At 37.7% G+C, this 24069-nt stretch overlaps 1 protein-coding gene across 4 annotated transcripts in view; it reads right to left on the bottom strand.

Annotated features, from left to right (window-relative positions):
- The window catches only part of Cpeb4 (cytoplasmic polyadenylation element binding protein 4), a 59057-nt gene that overhangs the window by 4464 nt on the left and 30524 nt on the right, over positions 1-24069 (bottom strand). The window contains exons 3-9 of one of the 4 annotated variants that reach the window (XM_005349025.2): positions 17686-17736; positions 10169-10192; positions 8491-8664; positions 4602-4691; positions 3953-4071; positions 1819-1933; positions 1009-1190 (exon numbers count right to left, since the gene is read on the bottom strand). In XM_005349025.2, coding sequence (XP_005349082.1) covers positions 1009-1190; positions 1819-1933; positions 3953-4071; positions 4602-4691; positions 8491-8664; positions 10169-10192; positions 17686-17736 — 755 coding nt within the window. The remainder of the gene's footprint in view (positions 1-1008; positions 1191-1818; positions 1934-3952; positions 4072-4601; positions 4692-8490; positions 8665-10168; positions 10193-17685; positions 17737-24069) is intronic. The other 3 variants (XM_005349026.2, XM_005349027.2, XM_005349028.2) reach the window with 3 other exon arrangements.

Genomic DNA, 24069 nt, shown 5'->3' with positions numbered 1-24069 from the left:
ATGCTTGTCTTATTAAAATAAACTTTCAAACAAAAGAACAAAAGAAGAATTTTATCAGAAATCATAAAGTAAAACCAACTGCTTAGAGCATTATGAAATGAAACTCTCAGGTTTTCCTTGGAAACCCTTGTTTTAATTAGTGGATCTAGATTTTTTTTGGTCATTATCAGAATTATAATTTAAACAAAACCATCTAAGTGCTTCCATCTTCCATAAAATAGCATACTGCAAGGGTTAGTGGGCAAGAAGATGGCTGCTTTTTTGCTCCATGAACTTCTGAGAGGTTGCCAAGCTTGGCTGGTGGTTTCTTTTAAGTGTCCACAGCTGGAGTTCCAGTAAAACCTGACGTGGCTGTGGTCCTCACAGCTGAAAGCCTCACTTTATTCCTTGTCAATGAGAGTGGTTTACCTGACTCTAAAAGTGAGAGGTGATTTTACAGAACTGGGCTGTTCCAGTATTTAGTGGGCCAATACCATCTGAACCTCTTGAGCATGAGAACAACTGTTGTTAACTCACCTGCTATAAGATTGGTTATGATTTTAGTCTTGGAGACTCCAGGATGAAACTCCCTAGCACTTGTGGAAGGGCAGGTAGACTTTAAGCCCCAGACTCTGCAGTGGTCCTGGAGAGGGACTGAACACTGACCCAAGGGTTTCACTAAGCATTTCTAATGATAAACACCAGCTGGAAACACATTGATGGGGAAGTATGAATGAAGAGCAAACAGCATGTGACTGCTCTAACAAATCCTGCCCGTCACCTGTAGGCAGAGCTTTCTCTTTATGTATACTGGAAAGCTACCACTGACATAGACTATACACGACCTGAAGTACTGAACACAACCCACCAAGTTGACTTTCTATTTTAGACTGAGAATAGCACAATAAAATAACCAGTGAAGACTTCAGAGTATAGTGTCACAGAGTGTTCGATACCTACATCAGACACAGGTCTCAGAAGAGATGGTGCACCATTTCTGGAACTTTCCAAACACAGTCCAGGACTTACCCGTTTATCTATCTCTCCATGCTGTAGCTGAACAAAGCGGGCACTGATAGCAGCTATGTAACTCTGTTGATTAGAAAATGCGACTCGTCCAGCTCCTTTTGGGTATTTGAGCTCAGGGTCAGTATCAATCCCAGCATAGCAGACACCTCCATACAGCCGGTCCATTATCATGGCAAGCTCCACTAAAATGAGAGGAGCAGAGACACAATCAAGTGTTTATGTGACCTCTGAGTTTGCATCATAGTCATTATTAAAATCAAAATTATTATTGCAATAACTTTTCTGCTGGGTGAGTATTTATTCATTCAACAAGCTGGTTGGTTTATAATGTGCTGTCTTAATTTTCACAACCTATGAAATAGGCAGTAATTTTCTGAGAAAATTCAGGCTCCAAGATGATTGGTCTGTCACTGGTGACAGGGACAGGCCTGGCACCTACATTTGTCTGCTCTGGGCTGCACTGCTGTCATATCTGTACTGGTTAGGAAGGTACTGGTTACTATAAACAGAACATTAGAAAATTCACTCGTCGATTCTTTGGGAGCCCTTCTCACTCCCTTCACCACTGAAGCCTGGCACCTTTGCTTACATCTAGTTATTTACTAGCATATATTGCACTGACTGCTCCTTCAGAGGACCAGTGTGATTCCCAGCACCCACATGGCAACTCACAACTCCAGTCCAAGGGGATTCAATGCCCTCTTCTTGCCACTGGGGGCATTGCACATAAACTCAAAGCTCATGGAGTATTTCAGTCAAAGATCTTTATATTTCACATGCTAAAGATACAGGGATTTTGTCTAACTGTACCAGCTCGTAATGGTCGAGGAACACCACCGACAAATATTGTTTTTCGTGGGTCAAGCGGCTGTGAGCCATCCATCACGAAGTCACTGTCACTGAGATTCCAGGGCCGAATCTGCACCTAAGAGTGTGTAAATCAAAACGCTCATATCAAAAAAATTCAAAACTATTGCAGAGTATTTTACAATAACCCATTTTGTCACAAACCAATAAAGCTGTAAAACTAAAAGGCTTAAAAACTGCTTTCCCTATCCTTCATTTCTGAGAAGGAGTGTTTCATGAATAGTTCACTTACTATGAGCCAAACACACTCATACATCCTTCATTACCTACAAGTTAACTATTTTTCAGTTTACTAGGACCTCTATTTTACCCATCCTTACAATATCTACATAATTAAAATTTAAATAAAATAGGACTCAGCACATTTCCAGGAAATGCATACTTACTATTGATACTAATGAATCTGTTATATTGCAAAGTAAAAATACTGTTAATGTTTGCAAAAATTTTTTAAAGTTTATTTATTTTTACTTATTTGGGTGCAGGTAACTGAACCCAGGTCCTCTGCAAAGGCAGCAAGTGCTTTTACCCACTGAGCAGTATTACTTTCATAAACACTTTAGTGCTCATTAGCCCAACCAAGAATAATGTGCCTAAGCCAGGCCTGGTTGTGCAGTCTTGTATACCCTATGTACCAGTTTGATTTATCCTGTGAGTGTGTGATGTCTTCAATCATAAGGTCTTATGATCAAGTTTTTGTTGGTAGCCAAGAGCAATGGCAATAGCCTATGGTGTATCCCACACCTGGCATTGGGCTTTTTGTCTGATAACCTATGGCTTTATGTGGGAGCACTGTCCCTCTGTATAATGTAACTCTAATTCCCTCCTTCTCAATGTCTCTCTGTCTGTCTCCCTCTCTCTATGTATATGTATACACACACACACGCTTATAAAATAGTATAAAATAGTTTCAATATGTTTTTTCAAATATCTGCAGTGTTAGTTCACCCAACCCCTTGTCTGCCCTACCCTCTCATTCTCTTCTTCACTTAAACCTTCCCACTTATAGCCTAGAAGGTGCTCTGCAGGCTGCTGGGGAAGAAAAGTCATGAACAGTCTTATCCAGCTGTGAACCCTGTGAGTTACAATAACAACTAGCCTGGCAGAATTGGCCTTTGGTGGAAAACTGGCATGAATGTTATGGGAGTATCCAAGAGTTTTTTTATTGGACTATGACCTACTTCAGAAGACAGAAGTTTATGTATGATACCATTAACTGGGCCAAGACACTATGGTTGGATAGGCCATTGGCTCTAGAGGAAAACCTACTACTATTTTGCTAAAGGGACATAGTATCAAACTGCCTTCTAAATATTTATCCTTCTACCCACAGAGTAAGCAGATCTCACTGTTCATCAGAGAAGTTTCTTTATGCAGTGGATGGTGGTTAATACAGAGACTCACAACTGGCTAAAGTGCAGAGAACATGTGACTGTAGAGGACGGACTCAAATGGAATATCTGTCTCACACTCCCTCATCTAAAAGGCTCAGGAGCACTGAGGAAAAGGGAATGGGAAGACTGTGCGAGCTGAGGTTGGAGAGGACACTGGAAAATAGAGTCTTCACCAGTCCCCAGCAGCTGTGGTTGCCTGCACAAGATCAAGCAGTCACAGCTCCAACACCGGTAGGGAGAAGCTCATAGGGCCTCCTCCCTAATGCTTTTGGCAGGTGGTGGCTGCTAGGGGAGGGACAGTCAGCTTTCTTCAGTCCTGTGGCCCATAGTTGGCACATATATACAGAGAGCACTAATTGGACTCAGTAAGTTATTAGAAGGAGGAGGAAGAGGAGGAGGAGGAGGAGGAGGAGGAGGAGGAGGAGGAGGAGGAGGAGGAGGAGGAGGGGGAGTGGGAGGAGGAAGAAGAGATGATGTAGTAGTTAGGAGGAGGATATAGGGGAGGAATGTTTTCTAAAAGCTGAAGGGGTATAGTAGGGCATCTAAATACATTGTATTCACATATGAAATTACCAAAAAATACATAATAAAACCTGTTATACTCTATTTTCAAACATATAAATTTAAGTAAGAAAACAGGTGAATGGAAGCATAAACAAAAGACAATTTTATACTACACTTACTGGTTTATCCTTGATGGTTGGACTTGATACACACAGGTAGAGTTTTCCATCTTCTTCAATGCATGCATCAATGAGAGCCTGGACAGAACTTTCATCTTGAAACAGCAGGAATGCATAGCCTGAGACAGGGGACAGAAAGTAAGGCTTATATGCTTTCCTGTCTTTGTCACACATAGGATAAACAGCTTAAAGTAAAATTAAGGGAAAAAGAATAGAAAATATGGAAAATTAAAACAATATTCCTAATAAAAGTCTGTACACATCAGTAGCTCATTTTAGTAGTATCTTTTTAAAAAACACTTCTCTCTCCTGTGTGTGTGTAGATCATGTATGAAGGTCAAAGGTCAACTTGCAGGCACTGTTTTCCTTATTTACCATGTGGGTCCAGGGGGACAGAACTTTGGTTGTCAAGTGTGGCATAAGTATTGAGTCTTCTAACTAGCTCCATTTGGTAGTAGCTGGAAACATTTTTGCAAATGTGTAATTAAAATTAAATCAAAAGTATATCTGTAGAAAATTTGAAAACACACTTAGAAAAATAGAAATTTTAATGAAAACTTTTGCAGTGAAAGTAATACTTATGAAAGCGCTCAGTATTAGACAACCTGAGAATAAAATGTGCTTCAATAATTGGAGTCTCAAGACTTACCTTTTGGTGGAAAGTAAGATTTGCTCTCTGCTTTATGAGGCCAGTCCACAATCAAAGGGCCAAAGCGACGGAAACTGGCTGTGATCTCATCTAATAAGAAATAAAAAATGTTGATTTAAATCTATCAGTTTTAATAGTCTTTTAAATATAAAATCACTTTATTGCAATGAAGTCACAAATAAAACCTCCCAAAACTAGAATGTGGCCACTCAATTATGTGCCCAGTTCCAAGTCTCCACACCTCAGTGAACCTCTGAACAGTCAGAACACACATTTTGAAGATGTAGGGTTTCAGATTGTCACTATCAATTACATTTTTATGTACTTATCCAGCACATAAGAAAAGGAAAAAAACAAAGAAAGAAAATATGACAGAGAGAAAACTAGAAAGCAGCTAGTTATATTCTTTCAGGGTTCATGTGTCCATTATCTACATCCCAGCTTTCCTCATCACCTGTTATCACCCTTCCTTGCTCTCCCCTTAATAAAAGCCTATCTCCAACAACAGTGCAAAGAGCCCCTGTATTACTTTGTGGCATCACACTCAGGACTGAGCACATCTGCCTCAACCTCTTCCTTACATCTTTCTCCCTCTAGTTAGATACATATAGAGCCAACTTATCTATCCATCATCCTTTACTGACATTATCCTTTATAACTCCCAACACTACCATTGGTATCAGCTCAAAGCAGCTCAAAAGTTGCTCTCTTTTACACCTCTATGTGTAGCTTCCACCATCAGGAAATCAATACTGATTCAATTACTCTTCAGTGCTCGGACTCCATTCAATAACCCAAAACAATCTTTTCCTTTATTTTTGATAAAAAATCCCACCCAGAGCACATGCTGCATCAACTGTTACATCCCTGAAGCACTAGACTTTTTCAGCTCTCCACAGTCACTCTATATCCTAGCACAGCCCTTGTTTGGTAGTTTCATGCTGTGTGTGTATCCCAGACACAAATACTACCAAATGATACTGTGTCACTTCATCTTTTAATTTATTTATTTATTTATTTATTTATTTATTTATTGGAGACAGGGTTTCTCTGTAGCTTATTTATTGGAGACAAAATTTCTCTGTAGCTTTGGTACCTGTCCTGGAGCTAGCTCTTGTAGACCAGGCTGGCCTCGAACTTACAGAGATCCGCCTGCCTCTGCCCCCTGAGTGCTGGGATTAAAAGTGTGCACCACCACTGCTTGGTGTCACTTCATCCTTTACTTAAACACAACTGATCCTGGTCATGTGGATTCTCTGTCAAGGAGAAGCCATTTTCCTCTCTGTATTTGATTAGCACTTTGCAAGGAATACTGTGTTACTAGCAGCATTCTGCTGCATTTGTCATGCCATTTATTGGAAGGCACCACTGATACATATGTAACCACCATGATGGCTGTCAAATGTTGGTGACCTGTTTCCACTGTTCCTTCTACATTTGCTCATCTGTATCACACAGTACTGAAGAGCTCTTCTTTCTCTTCTGGTTATTTACATACACACCTACTTCACTCAAAAGGTTATAATATTCCAGTTCTAATTCTATTTTGATTCTATCTATCTATCTATCTATCTATCTATCTATCTATCTATCTATCTATCTATCTATCTATCTATCTACCTACCTACCTACCTACCTACCTACCTACCTACCTACCTACCTACCTTTCCCTGAGATGGCCAATGGGAGCTCATAGGACCTTCTGACCGTTCCCTGTCATTTTACAAAGCATTTCCATACTTTGTGGCTCATGAAGATATTTCATCATATCTTGTTTTCCTGCCTCACCACTAAATCACGTCAACATATGAAATGCTTTTTTATAAAGCAGTCTGGATTACTTTTAGCAGCAAAAACTTCTATATTCTCATAACTAGAAGATATTATTTCCAAGTCTTCTTCAGTAGACAAAGCTAGGAAATCAATACATATGCAAACAAACATGTTTATAACTCTTTGTGTATTATAAAACCCGACATACATATTGATATTTCCAATGCAACTCCAACATCTCATGGGTTTTCCTAGCCTTGTTTCTTCCCTTGGCTTGTGCTTCCTTCAATCAATAGTGCAGTCTATTCTGTATACCTGTTTCTGTACAACTTAGCTTAAACGAGACTGATTTGCAGAAGAATGCTGCTAGGCTGACTTGGAAGTTGTATGGTTCATAAGAAACTTTTTCCTGAGCAAGGTGAGCTAGATGGTAAGAACAGAACTAACCATAATACTCACTATGAAAGGAAAAGCCTCAGCTTGTGTGATGCAAAGCCTGCACCCTCTTAGCTCCAGGTTAAGAAAATCAAATCCAAATGTAACAAGCAAGGATCTTTTGCCAGAGAGGAGGATCTCAGTCTCCAGGGCTCCTGGCATCCTCTCAGGTGTTCAGTGGTCCATCTTTATTTACTATATTTCCATGACTACAAGCTAGCATTTCAACCTTGTTACTTTAGGGGCATTGTCACAGGATACTGGGCTACCCGATTAGTATTTGGACTGTTCAGGTTATGTCCAAGTACTAGTTCTGGTTTTGTTTCTGTTTCAGATACAAAGCTTATTCAATTTCAAATGATCTACCTCTCATCCCATGTCCTATAGACAAATTCTGTAATTTTTTACTGCACAGTTCTCCAGAATACAGTATTTTCAAGCTCTGCACTCTGAGGGTGATAAGGAGAATGAGTGTGAATGGAATTGAAATTTCAGCAGTCTTATCAAGATACTTAACAAGTGTGTTTATTATAATCTTTAACCTTCTAGAAGCTTGACAAATGCAATCTTAGTCTAAGTGACAAATAATTAAATATTATTAGATCTTACAGACTATTACAGAAATAAATTCTATTCTCTAGAACATGAATTACTCTATTTCCACTTCCATTCAGAAAACTAAAACAAAAGAAACTGAAAATATCCAAGACTGTAAGACTGCTGGTCTGCTACTGTGGTTTTTATTAGGGTAACTAAAACTGAGAAATGAACTCAATATTACTGGGTAACCAATCCCTCCACACCGACTCAGGTCTCAGCACAAATATACTTCCTGAAAGTGGGTTTCCTTAGCCACCCAATCTAAGAAGACTCCTTGCATGCTAGACCTTGTAACACTGTTTGCTTTCCAACACTGCTCTCTGATATTTTCTCATATGCTTACATACTTTCCATGCACCTTCCCCCATTAGAATGTAGATTCTGCAAATGGGCCCTTCTGTTTTGTTTATTTCCATAAACAAGCCCAAGAACAGTACAGCTGTTTAGAGAACATGTACATGTTTGCTGAATGAAAAAAAATATGTAAAATTTAATGACTTTAAGGACTTTCTTCTTGTAGTATAGGTATAGAATACATTTTTTTTTTATATTTTCGAGACAGGGTTTCTCTGTAGCTTTTGGTTCCTGTCCTGGAACCAGTTCTTCTAGACCAGGCTGGCCTTGAACTCACAGAGATCCACCTGCCTCTGCCTCCCGAGTGCTGGGATTAAAGGTGTGCGCCACCACCGCCCGGCTTTAGAATACATTTTTAAAAGTTCATGGTTAGTCTAAAATTTGAAAATTTGAAACAATGGAAGGTAACTAAGAAAAACAAAAACAAAACCCAACAAAACTGGACAAAACAGAATAAGGGCACTTAAGCCCATGCTGTCCACAATAGAATCCTTGGGACATCTCTGGGGTCTTCCCTCTTTCTACTGAATTTGGTCATTGCTTCAGCACATCCCCACTTCACTTCCTTATGCAACTAATCTTATGATATGACAGGATGACAGGACAAAGGAACAAGGTGAGCAAGACTAAGATCTTAGCCGGGCAAGACAGGGACTATAACAGCAAACTCTGTACAACTTCCCCCTGGGCCACCATGCTGCTCTATCACAGTCCTTCCTGAATATACCTTCGTCAATGTCAGGAGGCAATCCACCCACAAACACCTTGCGGGAATATCGTTCCACTCTCTCCCCATTCTGGTGAGTAAAGCAGTGAGGTGAACCCAGGCCACTATGAAGAGGTTGATCCCCACGGCCATCATCCAGGAATCCATCTTCCATTGGAAACAGTGAAGACTGACCTGAAACAGAAAGCAGAACAGAAGCTAATAGGAAGGGTTCCTCGTCACTGGTTATCACACACACCAAGAAAAATATGAATGATAAAACTGCTGCTTTTATTTGCTCACTACAGGTTCACTTATGCTCTTGGATTGTTATCACCTTAAAGTCTACAGAATCACAGAGACTCTATTTGGTTAAACAGGAGGGCTACTTAAGTATCATTCCACAGGAATCCAGAAGCTTCAGCACGAGAAATGGAAGCACAGTTGAAGAGAACACTCTTTTGAAAGCTGTTGGCAACAGACTGCACTGCCTTGGCAGTGCCCTATGGCAACCTACACAAGGACAAGGAATATTAAATTTGGCTATAAAATGTTGGTTACATAAATTTCTTTAATAGACCCAATTGTATAGCCTCTGCATACTTTCCTAAGAATGTACTAAAAATGAGCAAGTCAATTGTAAGTGGGTACTCATTTTAGTTTACATTAACTAATAGAATATATCAAAGTTCATTTCATGTTGGTACACAATTCAGTTTCTAGTCTTACAGCATTTAAGATCTGGAGGCATGCTAAAGACATATTAGCTGAGTGATTATTAGCTTACCAAGGATGTCATCTACTTTGAAAACTATTCTAAAAACTGAAGTTCCTATCCTCTGGAATACATAGAAAAGGAGAAAAGACTAGAAATGCCAAATGCCAAGTCTTCCTATACTTATCTGGCAGGAAAATAGAAATATCTATAACAAGCAAAGCACAGAGGCGAAGAGAGCTTCAGTGTCCCAAGCTGCTGTGTACAGATGCTCTCTGAGAAACTGCCAACTGTGTTCTAGAAATGATCTCCAGTCTATTTACTGGAAATCTCACACTGGAACAGTGTCTTTGTCACAAATTCATTCTATATGCCATTAGTAAATTATGACCCAAAATGACTCTACAACTTCAGATTATTTTCTAAATGATTTTTTTAAAAATCACACTTTAAATTATTTAATGGTTTTATTTTCTTATAAAATAGCAAAGTATTACAGATAAGAAAATTAAGTTTAGTTGAGAGCTTCTAGCAAATGAATCTCTAAAATTCCCTATTATTTTAGAGCATTTGTAGAACTGCTCATTTATTCATCATATTTAATTAAATAAATACATAATGTTCACTTAGTAAAAGAAGCTGATGTAAGTTCCTTAAGTATAAATGACTCTTCAATTAATGAGATATTTTTTAGACAAGTCTAGCTTTTAAGGAATCAAATATTTAAAAAAAATTCTTAAATTCTTCTAAGGAGTTAAAAAAATAAATCTTCAGCTATAAGTCAGCTAAATATCTAGTCCTACCATTCTGGTAATTTTTCCAGCTCTTTAATGTCTACAGCTCCAACTATAAGACAGAGATTCTGAAAATGGCAAACCCATCCACTTCCCTTCACTTCTTCCCCACAGAGATTAAAAACTGGGAGAGCACAATTCCTCTCCATATAGAACTGATACATTCAAAAGTGAAAAACATTGATGTTACCTCTCCTTCGCCCATAAGTCCTTGCTGCATGTCAAATGAGAAGAAAAAACAAAAAAAACAAACAAAAACAACCTTTCAAACATTGTCAAAGAATCCACTGAGATTTCATCTATGAGCTTTTGAAACGGAAAAGGAAAGCCACATTCTTCATTTCCTAGTCTATGCATTAAAAGAAACCCAAAAGCCAAAAACCAAACCAAGGAATTGGACGGTTATGATCAGTTTCATGCATTTTTAAAAAGAACTTCAAAGACAACATAATCATTACTGAATGTCACTTGTTTTAAAGGAAACCGTTGACTGTAGTCAATATCCAAGGGCCAAGACCTTATGAAGCTAAGGTTATTGCAACATGATCTACACCAATTACCACTGTGTTAATTATACTTTCTCTCAGATTTCCAAGCTAATAATTTAGCAAACACATCAATATTGAATTCATGTCTTTTCACCATTACAGAATACACATCTTACAGTATTTTTTCTAATCCTTGCAAATAGAAGATAATCACAACAAATGAAAATTTTAGGCAATTTATGTATTGGCTTTAGTCAAAAGTTTTGTATCCCCAAACAATCAAACAAACAAAAAATCCACAACCAACCCAAACCTCTACCCAGTCCCAAATGTTCAAAACTGAAGGTCGGGCTTTGTCACCAAATCAGTTGCAGTTCAAAAGAAGAGAAAAGATTTAATTATTGAATCCACAAGACACATCATAAACTTTAAGAGCATCCTGAGAAAATGCTCTCTCTGAGATGAACTGGCACGGGGGCTCATCCTGTTCAAGGTGAGCCTTGGCTCAATTTGACATTTCCTGACCCCATGGTCTTACTAAGCACAGTGGATAAAACAACCTGAAGATTTGACCTCATGTATGTCACGAGTCTCATAGTCATTTGCCATGATAATGAGCCGTGCCTATGGCTGTAGTGACCTCACTTTACCTACTTTCGTTTTCCATGGTTTCAGTATTTTTCATGGTACATCTCAATTTGAAAATATCAAATAGAAAATTCTAGAAATACAATTTGTAAGTTCTGAGTAGCATTATGGAACCTGGCACCTCTCTTCTCTACCATGCCCAAGATGTGGATCATCCTTTTTGTCCAGTGTTTTCATGCTGCATGTGCTATCTGCCTGTTAGTCACTTCTGAGATATTTTGAGAAAGACTATATTCATATAACTTTTATTACAGTTTCATTAAATTAAAAGCATCAAAATTAAATTATTGTTGTTAATTTCTTACATAACTTATCTATAAATAAACTTTATTACAGGTATGTATGTATATATGTACATATAGGAGAAAACATTTAACACCATCATCAGTCTTTAGGGAACACAGTCCTGCTGGTTATGTAGAACATGCAACAGGGATTGAGGAGAATTCCTTGTATGTAAGGGGTGGCAGGAGTAGAATATAGGTGAGATCTTAAAGGAAAAACAGGAGGAGTATCAAGATTGCCATACCACAGGGTGCTGTTATGTTCAGACAAAGAATGTAGCACAAGTAGTATTTGGCTGGGGACTGTGTTTAAACAGGACATTTTGAAAGGCTCTTAGACGTTAGATGTCACTCTAAAAACTGCCACGACACCACTTTCACTATTTATCTTCTAGACACAACACAATTCAATTTAACTCGGAACTAACAGTTGAGTATTTTGCAAAATAAAATTAGGTTTCATACCCAAATATATTTCTGCCATTACTACACAGCACTGGACTCCACTCAACTACTGGAGTAAATAGATTAAAAGAGTGCTAAGATTTTCTTCAAGGAAAGCCTGGTAGGTGTTCATTCTGATGAGTTCAGGGTTAGCAGGTAAAGAGCTACTTTCCAACTTACCAGACAGAGGTTAGAAAGACAAGTGACATCACAAAAGTGGGTGTCCGCTTTTATAAATAGAACATTCTATTTAGACAACCACTTCAAAGACAAAGGAGTTTGAGAAGAGAGTGACTTGGAAGTCTAAGTTCTATCTTAACAAGTAGATTGATGCTACTTCAATTTCTGAGAAAAGAGATATTTGAAAGAGTAGCTTTAGAAGCTACAAAGCCAAATGAAAACTCACATGGCTTCCATAAAAAAATTAACAAAGCCCCAAAGCCTTCAAAAACAACAAGAGCTATAGATAAAATAGCTAAAATAAAGTACCTTCAAAAATCTTCAAATGTGAGGTCTCAATTTTTATTTATGTACATGAAATTAAGTGGTTAAGAGGGATGTAAGGTTAAATTCTAGGATTAATTTTGAAAACTAATCAGACACCTTTTCCCATATTAAGGAAAAAAGGTTGCAGGTATATAATATTTACAACCATAAAACTTGAAAAATCAAACAGAAAAAAATGGTGTAAACTAGTATGGAAAATAATGATGTTTGAAACTTAAAAATGAAAATGTATTTTTTATTTTCACTTATATTTTGTGCATGTGAATTTTGACGTGACATATGGAAAAATAAACAAACTGCAGCTTTGACGAACATGCCAGCACAATCAGAATCCAAGTAGTAATTAAATGCTAAATGCTGCCTCTCTATCCTATGGAAAGATTTACTAATGCCCCTTCCCCACCGACTCCAAGTTATATTTGGAATAACACTGTGATGAAATACTTGCAACACAGACTTTCCTGGGGAAAATATGTCACACAGACTTCTAATCTCATGAACAGAAAATATAGTTTGTCATTTGATGTTTTGCAAACACAAAGGGGAAAATTCACAAAGGCACACATGTTTTGGAAAAGTTCTAGTTAAGTCAGCTGAAGTACACTATGTTAAGAATTTTCTCAAAGTGACTAAAGTATCAACTGTTATGATGTATTAGATACATGTTTGTATTGCTAGACTGTTATGACTTTTTAAAGAAACATTTCCGTATTAAGTTAGAGCCTCTCAGTCTCCGTTAGAGTTAAAATAAATACTATTTGTAGGCCCTACCTTTATTTTTATTGCTCACTTTGGGTTTAGTCTTCAATGATTTAATGTTCAGAACTAAAAATAATCAAGAATAGTAAACATATGCTTGAAACATTGTGGCCATAAATGTCTCTAACTTCTAGATCTGTGTTATTAGTTCTATTGATAAGTGCTTCATTTATAAAACAACTCTACAGGACTGCTTATAAATGGTTTTCTTATCAGCCTTATACTCACAGTCAAAGTCCCTCTAGTAAAATGTTCCATTAGGCCGGGGGCTAGAATTGCAAAGAAGGTATAGAAAATTTGTTCTCTCTCTCTCTCTGAATGTATTTCATTATAAAGGTGAGTTTCTATTTGTTTCTTAAAAACCATCTTTTCCCCCCTTATTTCAAAGTATCCATATCAGGAATTCCTATTATGTGACCCCTTTTAACATGTGCAAATATTATTGTATTGTGTGTAGCAGTGCACACACACGCATATACACACACTAACATGTAACAAAGAAAAGATATAATTCAAAGACCTAAAACTTATAGTTGTTAATCTTTGAACAAAAGGGGGTAAATACTAAAAGCTGATAGGATGCCTTTATCTGAGATGATCAAGGCATATAGTCCAACAAAAGTGCAAATAACAATTTTAAGTGACTTTATAATCAACCTCTAATAAATTCACTATCAAAATTAATTTATAAATATAGGTTATAATTAGAATTTCCTATGTCACATCACACATATAGATTATAATTAACATTTCCTATGTCACATTAGTAATTTGATACAGTAGCATTGAAAGAATATGAACATGGCCTATATTTTTCTTAGGTAAATTATACTCTCCTTTTTTACAGATTTCGGTCCACATCCAAGCCAACAATCTCCCTCCTTCACTCTAAAACTTATAATTAAGAGACAAAAAGTCTTTGGCAGTTTTTTAAAGATAGGTCTCAATGCCCCTTCTCTGGAATAAGAAAACACTTGATGCTTCTAAATCAACAACAGACATCATCAGAGGGAAAGAACCACATAAATGAGTTCCAAAACCTAACATTCTGTTGCTGTTCTGGAACCTTTCTTGTGACCAAAGTTTATCTTTTAAACAATTCTAATGGTTAAAATAGTAGAAAATGGAGAATTGAAAATAAAGATTAAAGGAAAAATGACAGAACAAAAGTACAAACTTCTCTTTTTAGTGGAGGTGGTAGTAATTGTTGGTTTCCTTAGATAAAATTAAGCTTCAACATAGGGATGAATAAAATTAATTAATCTTCCAGTCAACACCTAACTTAGTGCTTAACTAAGTCACACCAGAAGAAACTCAGAGGTAAATCTGGCTCATATTTAGCATTTTTGCTTAACCAAGAAATTAAGTTTCAAGCTTATGTTTCAGAGCCATAAAACACATATGTTTATTACATAAAATTTATTAGTAAAAGACATTTGTTATGGGTTGATTTTTTTGCTCCACACCCAAAATTTATATGCTCAAGTCTTACCTTTAAGGACTTCAGAATATGATGGCTTTTAGGGATAGTCTTTTGGTGGGTCCTAATCACACATGACCTCTGTCCTAAGAAGTTAGGTTGGAGATGTGTAAAGAGGGCAGACTATGTAAGGAGAAGCCATCTTTACATCAACAAGAACCCACTCCTGGGCATGCTTTCATCTTAGACTTCCAGCCCCCACGAAGTGACTCCTAGCCCCACAAAGTGACTCCTAGCCCCACAAAGTGACTCCTAGCCCCACAAAGTGACTCCTAGCTCCCACAAAGTGACTCCTAGCTCCCACAAAGTGACTAGCCTCCACAACTGTGAGGAAAAATTGATATTTAAGTCACAGTCGGTATGCTTGTTACTGATTCCTCAGCAAATTAATACACTAAATGCATTTAAGCCCAAGACTTTTCCCCAGGGGGGAAAAAAAAGAAAACTTCTATAACTAACATTTTACACCAAGGTATCAAGCTTTTATTATCCACTTTTTAAAACAGCAAAAAGTTGAGGGAATTACATTTAGAAGTGGAAGTTTTGGTTACTTATCTCAATAACAAAGAAAAAACGTGTTCACCCCAGACAACTTTTACAGATTCATCTTAGTAATGCCTTGTTGTTGTCGCTCCTTTTTTGTAAATCCTTAGTGTGCATATTCTTAAGCAAAAAGAAATATAAATGGCTTTAGTTAGACTCACTGTGTGCTTGGTTTGATAAGTGATTTAGCTGTATTTAATACTCAACCCTGCAAGAAGGGAGGTTTCTGTAATTCTTGAGCTTGTCTTCATTAAGCACACTTACTATGGTATATTAGCCTTCCAAGATAAATACACCCGAAATCTGACATAATCTAAGAGCAAAGCTACTAAGAATCAGAGCAATAAGATCCATATATTATAAAAGTGGTCCATTTGCAAGGATGTTTTATAAAAATACCCATGCCTAAGTCAAGGTGCTGAAGGTTTCACTGTCCTCCTTTCCTAAACAACTCTGATTTCATGACTTTTTAGTAATCTTTTAAAATTATTTTCCCTTACATTTTAATTATGTGTATCAGTCTGTGCACATGAGTGCAGGTGCCTGAGGATTCCAAAGGTGTCAGATCTCCCTGGAGAGTAAGTAACAGTGGTTCGGAGCCTTGGGCCATCTGCAAGAGCAGTATGTGCTCTTAACCACTGAACCACCTCTCCTGCCCCCACTTAAACAATCTTCTAGTATATTTGACTTTAATACTAGAGAATGACTGAGTCAGTTCTGGCATCTGCTCTGCCCACAAGTTTCATTCTTCAGTACAAATGAAAACATCGGCATCTGGTCCTACTGGTCTCCTACTAAAAACCAACACTAGGTCACATCTGACAAAACCTAGTCTGGACCCTGTAAAGCTGGATGTTAAACCTGAGACCAAGGCAATCACGACTTTACACTCTTGGGTCTGCCTTAAGGAGCCAGAATTTCTCCGTTTCTATTATCTTTTTAGTTTTCTTCATCATCACATCTTTCAGTTTGAGGTGATATTAACCCAGTCAGTATATTTTTATAATATATAAAACTTTCATATAAGCAGCAGTGGAAATGAAGCATCTGGCCTCCTTCTATAGTTTATGGACCATTAAAATTTCAAAGCATAAATACTTGGGGAGAAAGGTCATCTTTATTATTTTTCCTTTGCCAAGAAATCGTCACTGAACAAAAATTCATAAAAATAAATATTAATAGAGATAAAAGGAAAGGCAAAACAAAAATCTTAAAATTTAAATATGTTCATCTTTAGGAGAAAGTTACCAGAGAGTTTTTCTAAGATGAGTCTCACAGGCAAGTGATCCAACTGAACAACTTCATGAGGAAATTAATATAAAGTCAACCACTTTGCCGTATCTCAAATCTTGGTTCACTGTAATTTCCAGTACCTGGACCTGAGCCTGGATCTAGTTTACAGGAAAAAGTAAGCCTTGCTCCATGGAAGGGATGTCCTCCCCAACCTTATGCCATCACCACTAGGTGGTAGGTGTTAGCTTGATACCTTTGTGCTACTATATGATATTATGCGCATATTTTCAATTCCTCCATTACTATTTGCCATAGGCAAGATGGTTTTGTTCGTTTGTTTCTGTTTGTTTAAGAAATGATGAGAATGCAGCAAGAATAATTCTTGGAGGATAGAAGATCTTAAGAGATTTGAAATTAACAGAAATATGGAAAAAATATCAGGAACTGGAGAGATGGCTCAGTGATTAAGGGCTATTCCTGCTCTTCCAGAGGATCCAAGTTCTGTTCCCATTACCTACATAGCAGCTCATGGCCTGTAACTTCAACTCCAGGGAATCCAATGCCCTTTTCTGGCCTCCACAGGAACTGGCACACATGTGACTTACTCATACAGACACATACACATAAGCAAAGAATAAATCATACACATACTCACACGCATACACACTAGCAAATAAAAAGAAAAAAAAGACTTCTGTATTTCACCTATTTTTTTAAAATTGTGAAACCAAAAAACAGATATGCACTTTAAAGTTCTTATTTCTGTGAGTAGATGCCTTTGCCTTCCCTGTGATCTGTAACTTACTTCTGGAATGTATACATAAATGGAGTATTTGTGGGCACCGGAGTAGCGTTTGGGCCAGGTAAGGAGCCTCTATGAAAGGAACTGTAAAGGCCAATCCGTCTTCATTCTTCCTGCTCTTCTTGATGATAAATAACGAATGACCTTCTCTTTGGAATGTAAAGCGCTGCCTCTTCCTGGTGCTAAGTCTCTGGTTCTCCTCTCTTCTCCTGGTCTCTGATCTAAGACGCTAACTAGCACTTGATGAAGCTGATCTGTGTCATTATGGGATCCACATTCACTCCATTATTTTGGAATGGAGACTCAAGTGGCTCTCAGTATTTTTTAGAGAAAATATCTGTCACAATTTTGAGGGACAAGAATTACTGCTAAAATAGGTGACTAATAGCAATCTACAATTATCATTGTGGAACAAATAAGTGTCACTTCTGTACTTGTTGAAGCACAAATACTATGTTTTCTCACCTAATGCTAACTTCAGTTTGTGTACTTCACTAGGGTAAATCAATTATCACTTACCATTAATAAGCAGAGAACTATCGGATCCTGGATATGAATAGTTTAGACGACCTGAAGGTAAAAGAAGGCCGTTACTGATTTTTTTTCATAGATGGTTTAAGTTTATTCAATAACAGAGCTGAGTTGATGGCTTCTAATATGCAAAATATTTACAAATCTTCATTTTGGAACACAGGTTTGTTGTTCTCGGGATGTATTAAGCACTGATGCACCAAAGGGGAAAGTCTGAAAGTGATAAAGTCCCCCCTCATATTTAACTACTCATAACAAATTAACTATATAACTATTAAGTCATTCTCATTTCCAAGTCACCACCCAATGTACTTTTCATTATACTGCTGTGTTCTGACAACCTATAATAACAATCTTCAAATCTTTGTCCCATAAATATGAAATATTTTCATCTGTGATGGTTGTTGCTTTTTTAAAGGATGCAATTAATCACAGTATTTTCTTTTTTTTAATATTTATTTATTTATTATGTATACAATATTCTGTCTGTGTGTATGTCTGCAGGCCAGAAGAGGGCACCAGACCTCATTGCAGATGGTTGTGAGCCACCATGTGGTTGCTGGGAATTGAACTCAGGACCTTTGGAAGAGCAGGCAATGCTCTTAACCACTGAGCCATCTCTCCAGCTCCCACAGTATTTTCTTATGTGACTTTTTTCTAAGAAAAAAGCCAGACTTTCGCAGGTAAAGGCATGCTGGCAGGTTTGAATTTGGGTTTTGGGTGGTACACAATGAAGGTAGAGAAGAGAGTTTGTCTGGCTTTTACATTTTAGAAAGAGCTCAAAGCCCTGACACAGACCACAAGCACACTAAGCACTCAATAAGTGCACGGTCATTTGACTTCCAAGTTTGAAATGGTTCATAAATTTTGAAGCTAAAACCACTATTTAAGAGCTACTCCCAAAACAGAACTTGTGAAAGCACTGAAATTGTCGGATGAACTGTCTTACAAATTCGCAAGGGAAGGCAATGGGATTTCTCTGCCTTTAAGAAATTATATTTCTGCCGGGCGGTGGTGGCAGAGGCAGGTGGATCTCTGGGAGTTCGAGGCCAGCCTGGTCTACAAGAGCTAGTTCCGGGACGGGCACCAAGGCTACAGAAAAACCCTGTCTCGAAAAACCAAAAAAAAAAAAAAAAAGAAAAAAAAAGAAATTATATTTCTGTTTTATTGAAGAGCCTGTACACGAGATCTTAGAGCTACTAGATCACAAATCCTTATTGAATACATATTGTGTACGCTCAAAGTTATAAAAAAAAATATCACGGAGGCACCATTTTTAAGCCTTCAAATCCTACATGTTCATCTTTACCAAACTTTAGAAAAATGGTGGAGAGCCCTCATCAAGTTCTGCTGCTCATCTAAAGAACGGGCAGAAAAGCTGGGTTGCCAATTCTCTGAATAGTCAGGAGTAGCAGAATACTATCTATCTGACTCTGAAGCATGGAGATTTCTTTAGAAGTCAGCACTGAATTATTCTGGCCATACAGAGCTGTGAGTCTCATGGGCAATGGAGGAGTAAAGAGGAAGCAGAGTGTCTGCCAAGCCTTCTGGCTGGAGCAGGCCTTCTCTGAATGCCAGCAAGACTGCCCAGTTCACAGAGACTAAGAGCCAGAGCTAATGCGCTCCTATCAAGCCTACATGGAGCACTAACAGACAGCTCTTTGGGAGGGAACTTCAATGTTATAACCTTGTGACTTTGAACGGAACTTCTTTACAAACACCTCATGTCATGAGAAGAGAGGGCTGTCCTTTACTGCCAGAACCTGTAACGAATCCATGCCCCAAACCTGGGGTCCCACAAGGGAAAACCACAACTGACTAAACTTTGCCACTGATTTAAAATCAAATAAAGGGGCTTTCTGAGGTTAAATTAATTGCCCTCTTAAGATTTCAGCTTACTGCTATTTATGGAATGAATGGAAGAATGGAGAGAGGGGAGAAAATGAAAACTGATTTTGATATTTCAGTTTCTGCCTAAATACTGGCTTATACTGATATACAGGTCAAGTAGGGAACTCTGGTAAATGTCATTGGAACTGCTTTAAACAACAGCTTGGATTCAATTTTTGTAACTATAAATTTTTTTTATAGTTTTTTTTCTTTCTTTTTTTTAAATAATAGACTTGTGATGCTGGAAACAGGAACATGGCATGAACTGTTTAAAACCTGCAGGGAGTGATCCTCACCTGATTTTACTAATGAAATGTATGTCTAGATTTTGTTGCTATGCAACCCTCTAAGCAAATGAGTTAACAGGAGCTGTCAAAACCATTTTCTTTCCTGCCGGGCGATGGTGGCGCACGCCTTTAATCCCAGCACTCGGGAGGCAGAGGCAGGCGGATCTCTGTGAGTTCGAGACCAGCCTGGTCTACAGAGCTAGTTCCAGGACAGGCTCCAAAGCCACAGAGAAACCCTGTCTCGAAAAACCAAAAAAAAAAAAAAAACAAAAAAAACAAAAAAAAACATTTTCAATACATAAATATAACACTTATATTGGTTAAAATTAAGTTCTAAGAAGCGCTGATTCTAGTAATATTAAAGGTTGAGAAGAGCTGTCTCTGTAGTTCTGTGGGTTTGCCCCAATTTCTTTGGTGTTAGCACTGTAGTTGAAGCTGGGGCTGTACCACATGAGCCAAAGTGTCTCTTATCTTAGGCTAAGAAAGGCTACAAACAACAAAGGGAATCCAAGTGACAGATGGCCACACTGGCTGGTCCAGTTGAACAAAGTTCAGACTCACTAGAAACACAGCTTTTGGGTACTTTCTGAGGACAGAGAAATATTCCAACTTCACAGACACAAAAATTTGGCTCTGCTCAGGTGTGTGCCCCACTTTAAGGTGAGCGACCTTTCACAGATGGTCTGCTCCTTAGTTTTCTGAATATAGCAGCTCTACCCTGCACCCAAGACACAACACGGCCCTGGAATCCAGTGGCAGTGTTCCTAGCTGGAACACTGAGAGTGACCCTCACCCTCACAGCTTTAGCTTGGCCTCGTGAAAGGCTTACGGTCAGGCAAGCACTAGCTTTAATCATGAGGTCAACACAATACCTGTGTGATATCCTCCCAAAACAATCAAGAATTCTTTCTCTCAGTTTTAAAATATCAGCAGTGACATTAAGAGATTTTTTTTCTTTTTAAGTTTCATAATGTTTTTTCCCAAATTTGTAAATTCTTTCTATATATAAATAATGAATCTAAAAAGTCATTCATAATTACAGGTAATATCACTCTCAATTTCTGGAAATCCTCCCAAAACATGCTTCATATTATGTAGAAACTGAATCTGCTATAAGCTATCCCCACTGCCCTTCTGTGGCTTCTGTCTTCTTTGTTCTGTGACTGTCATATTGATCATTAACTTCCCTTACCTATTCCATGGTTAAGGTCCTGACTACCCCTTCCATAGATCCAGAGTGGGTCTCACTGCCTGTTCCCAGGGAAGGACTGGTTATTGTGTCTCACAAGTACTATTACTTTCAATCTTAGTGTTCAGATAAATGTATAACATGAATCCACAAACACCTACTGATATAGAATCGCAGAGTATTACCCTAAGATTTCTCTGTACTCCACCTATTCATTCTGTCCTTTTACCCAAATTTTGGGACTTTATGCTAATTTTATAGCTTTTACTTTTCTAGAATATCATATGGCTGAGATCACAGAACCAAGCCTTATCAGATTGGCTTTTTCCACTTACTGGGGACTTATGGTTCTTTTATGTCTTTCCTGGAGCTTGAGAGCTTTTAGTATCACATCATATTATTATATGTTTTTATGGGACTACTAAAGGATATTTTGTTTATTTTTAAGTATAGCAATTATTAGTTAACCTGTTAGAAACATCTATTCTTGGTTTTCACTAAGAATACAAGCTTTCTGAGGAGATTTATCAAATATTTTCAGGGTCATGTTTTTTTCAAGACACTTTTCCCAAAATGGAAATATCTTTTTAAATTAGCTCACCAAATCTTACTTCTGGCCACACAGCGATAGTCAGTCTTATGTAATCATTTCAGCTACTGGATACTTCTCTTATCTTTTTTTTTAATATATAATAAATGTCCATTGGGACTAAAACTTTTATTTAAAACTTAGATGTCATAAGTTCATTCTACTGAACTTAAAACAACAGTAAGTCACAAATAAAGAATAAAAATAATTGAGCTATGTGAATATAGATGTAGTGCAGTGCCTATGATTTTGTTGGGCTGGTTTTTTGATAACTCAGCTATCAATGAACATGTTTTGGTATAATTTAAGTTCTGAAGGAAAAAGGATGACATTAGGATTTCAGGCAAGTGAACCTACCTGATGGCTAAAATTCAATCCTTTTGCTTTTGCTATTGACTATGATATAAATACAAAAAACAGTACCTGATCAGCAATCCTAAGGGACATCATCGCCAGAAATGCGATGTGTCTCTGGAGGCAGCTATGGCATTTGGAGCCAGAGTCTAGCACATATCATATGAAAGGCAGAGGCTATATTTGTAGACACAATTCAAACTAGCCAAATATAGGCAACTGATACAGTGTGACTCTGGGAAATACACTACCAAATTCTACAATTAGAAAAGGTCTGGGCACCGGCTCAACAGGTCCATCCTGGGCATCTATGAGTTGGAAAGAACCACTACTTAGCAAATGATGAACTTAAGTTAATAAGAGGACACTGTTCTAAAGAACAGTGTGTATCATGCTCTTTTAGGACTAAGCAAGCATGTCAAGAAGATAAAAGGCAATGTTCTAGTTTATTAGTAATAAATGTACAGGTTACTTTCATAATTAGAACTTATTTTCCAATGAGAAACCCAGGAATTATTGCCACATATGATTCAGCAGAAAATGCTTAACGTTAGATATCATGCTATGTATGACCTTCTCTTCTTCGGAGTCATCATTTGTGACAAGGTACAAGCTAAGTTACAAAAGAAATAAAGGCTTTGCTGTCTAGAACATAGACAATGTGGTCCTATACAATTCCAAGTAGTATAAAATTCTAAGTTTTTTTTTAAGCTGGCTCAAGCTAGAATAACATAAGTACTCTAAAAAAAACCTTCCATATACACATATGCATACATATTTGTATATGGACACATACACTGTAGTAGTTGTTTGATTAAGAACATCCCTCTTAACTCTGAGAGTAATTAATTTTATTTAGTTCATGACTAACCGAAGCTATACTGTCACAAGTACTTATTAAAGGTAATATATGGCCTTCACATACTTTTCGTTTTTAATTAATACTGCCAGATTCTTGTAGTAAGATGGTGCTGTGGACACGTAGAGAACATACAACAAAAGCTAAAGGCCCATTATAAATTCACTGGTTATGATGCCAACCGTGTGTTTACATAAATGTAGAACCAATGTCAGTATGACCTAATGCAGTGTACTCACTCTGCTCTATACCTTATGATAAAAAGACTGCTTAACAATCAAAGTCCATAACCTTACTCGGTTTCCTGATAGATCTTTCTGTCCTGTAACCAACTCTCCATAGCATTTCTATGTAAAATCACAAAGGAAGAACTGGCACTGACGCCAGCTGCAGACTCTTGCTCTTTTCTGAAGACACATTTAAAACCCGCTATATACACACAGAGTTCAGGCTAAACAAAAGCCCTCTATGGGATGAATGTGGCTGTCAGGGTGAAAGCCAGAAAAAAAATCCTTACATTTGTATTCTTTCCTGTCTGCCCTCTTACTAGATCCACCAGGCATTCAGACCTGCTAACTCATAACCTCTACTTCCAGGGTACCTTCTCTGTGGAATGCCCCCTCTCTTCTCTGAGTCCCCATGTCTCACCACTCAAACTCGAACTCCATTCCCTCTACCAAACTCTGTTCAGATAACCCTGTGTGGTCCACAACACCTCTCATACTATGTTACTGTGTGTCTTAGTTTCATTTCCTGTTGCTGTCATAAAACACTTCAGACAGGAACTTAGGGAAGAAAGGATTTACTTGCTCTTAATTCTAGGTTATAAGCCATTGTTGTGGAGAAATCAAGATAGCAGGAAGTTGAAGAACATCCACAGTTGAGAGCAGTCAGAGAATGAAAGCACACATGCTTCCCAGTGCTCAGCTAGCTCTCCTAGTCACTCAGTCCAGGGCCTAGACCATTTAAAATGGTCTCATCCACATTCAGGATGGGCCTTCCCACTTCTGGTATCTCAAGTAACATAATCCCTCACAGTCCAAACTAGGTAATTCCTCATTGGCTTTCCCTTCACAGGTGATTTTGTTTGTGTCAGGCTGACAATTAAAATTGTCACACTCCTTTTTAAGCTAACTTCCTGTATGATAGCAAAACTCTTGGAAAACAGACTTTGAGTCTTGTATTCCAGAGCCTGAGCACAGAA

Source organism: Microtus ochrogaster, chromosome 7 (genome assembly GCF_000317375.1).
Source record: "Microtus ochrogaster isolate Prairie Vole_2 chromosome 7, MicOch1.0, whole genome shotgun sequence".
Classification (NCBI taxonomy): domain Eukaryota; kingdom Metazoa; phylum Chordata; class Mammalia; order Rodentia; family Cricetidae; genus Microtus; species Microtus ochrogaster.
This window is presented reverse-complemented; position numbering and strand designations above follow the sequence as displayed.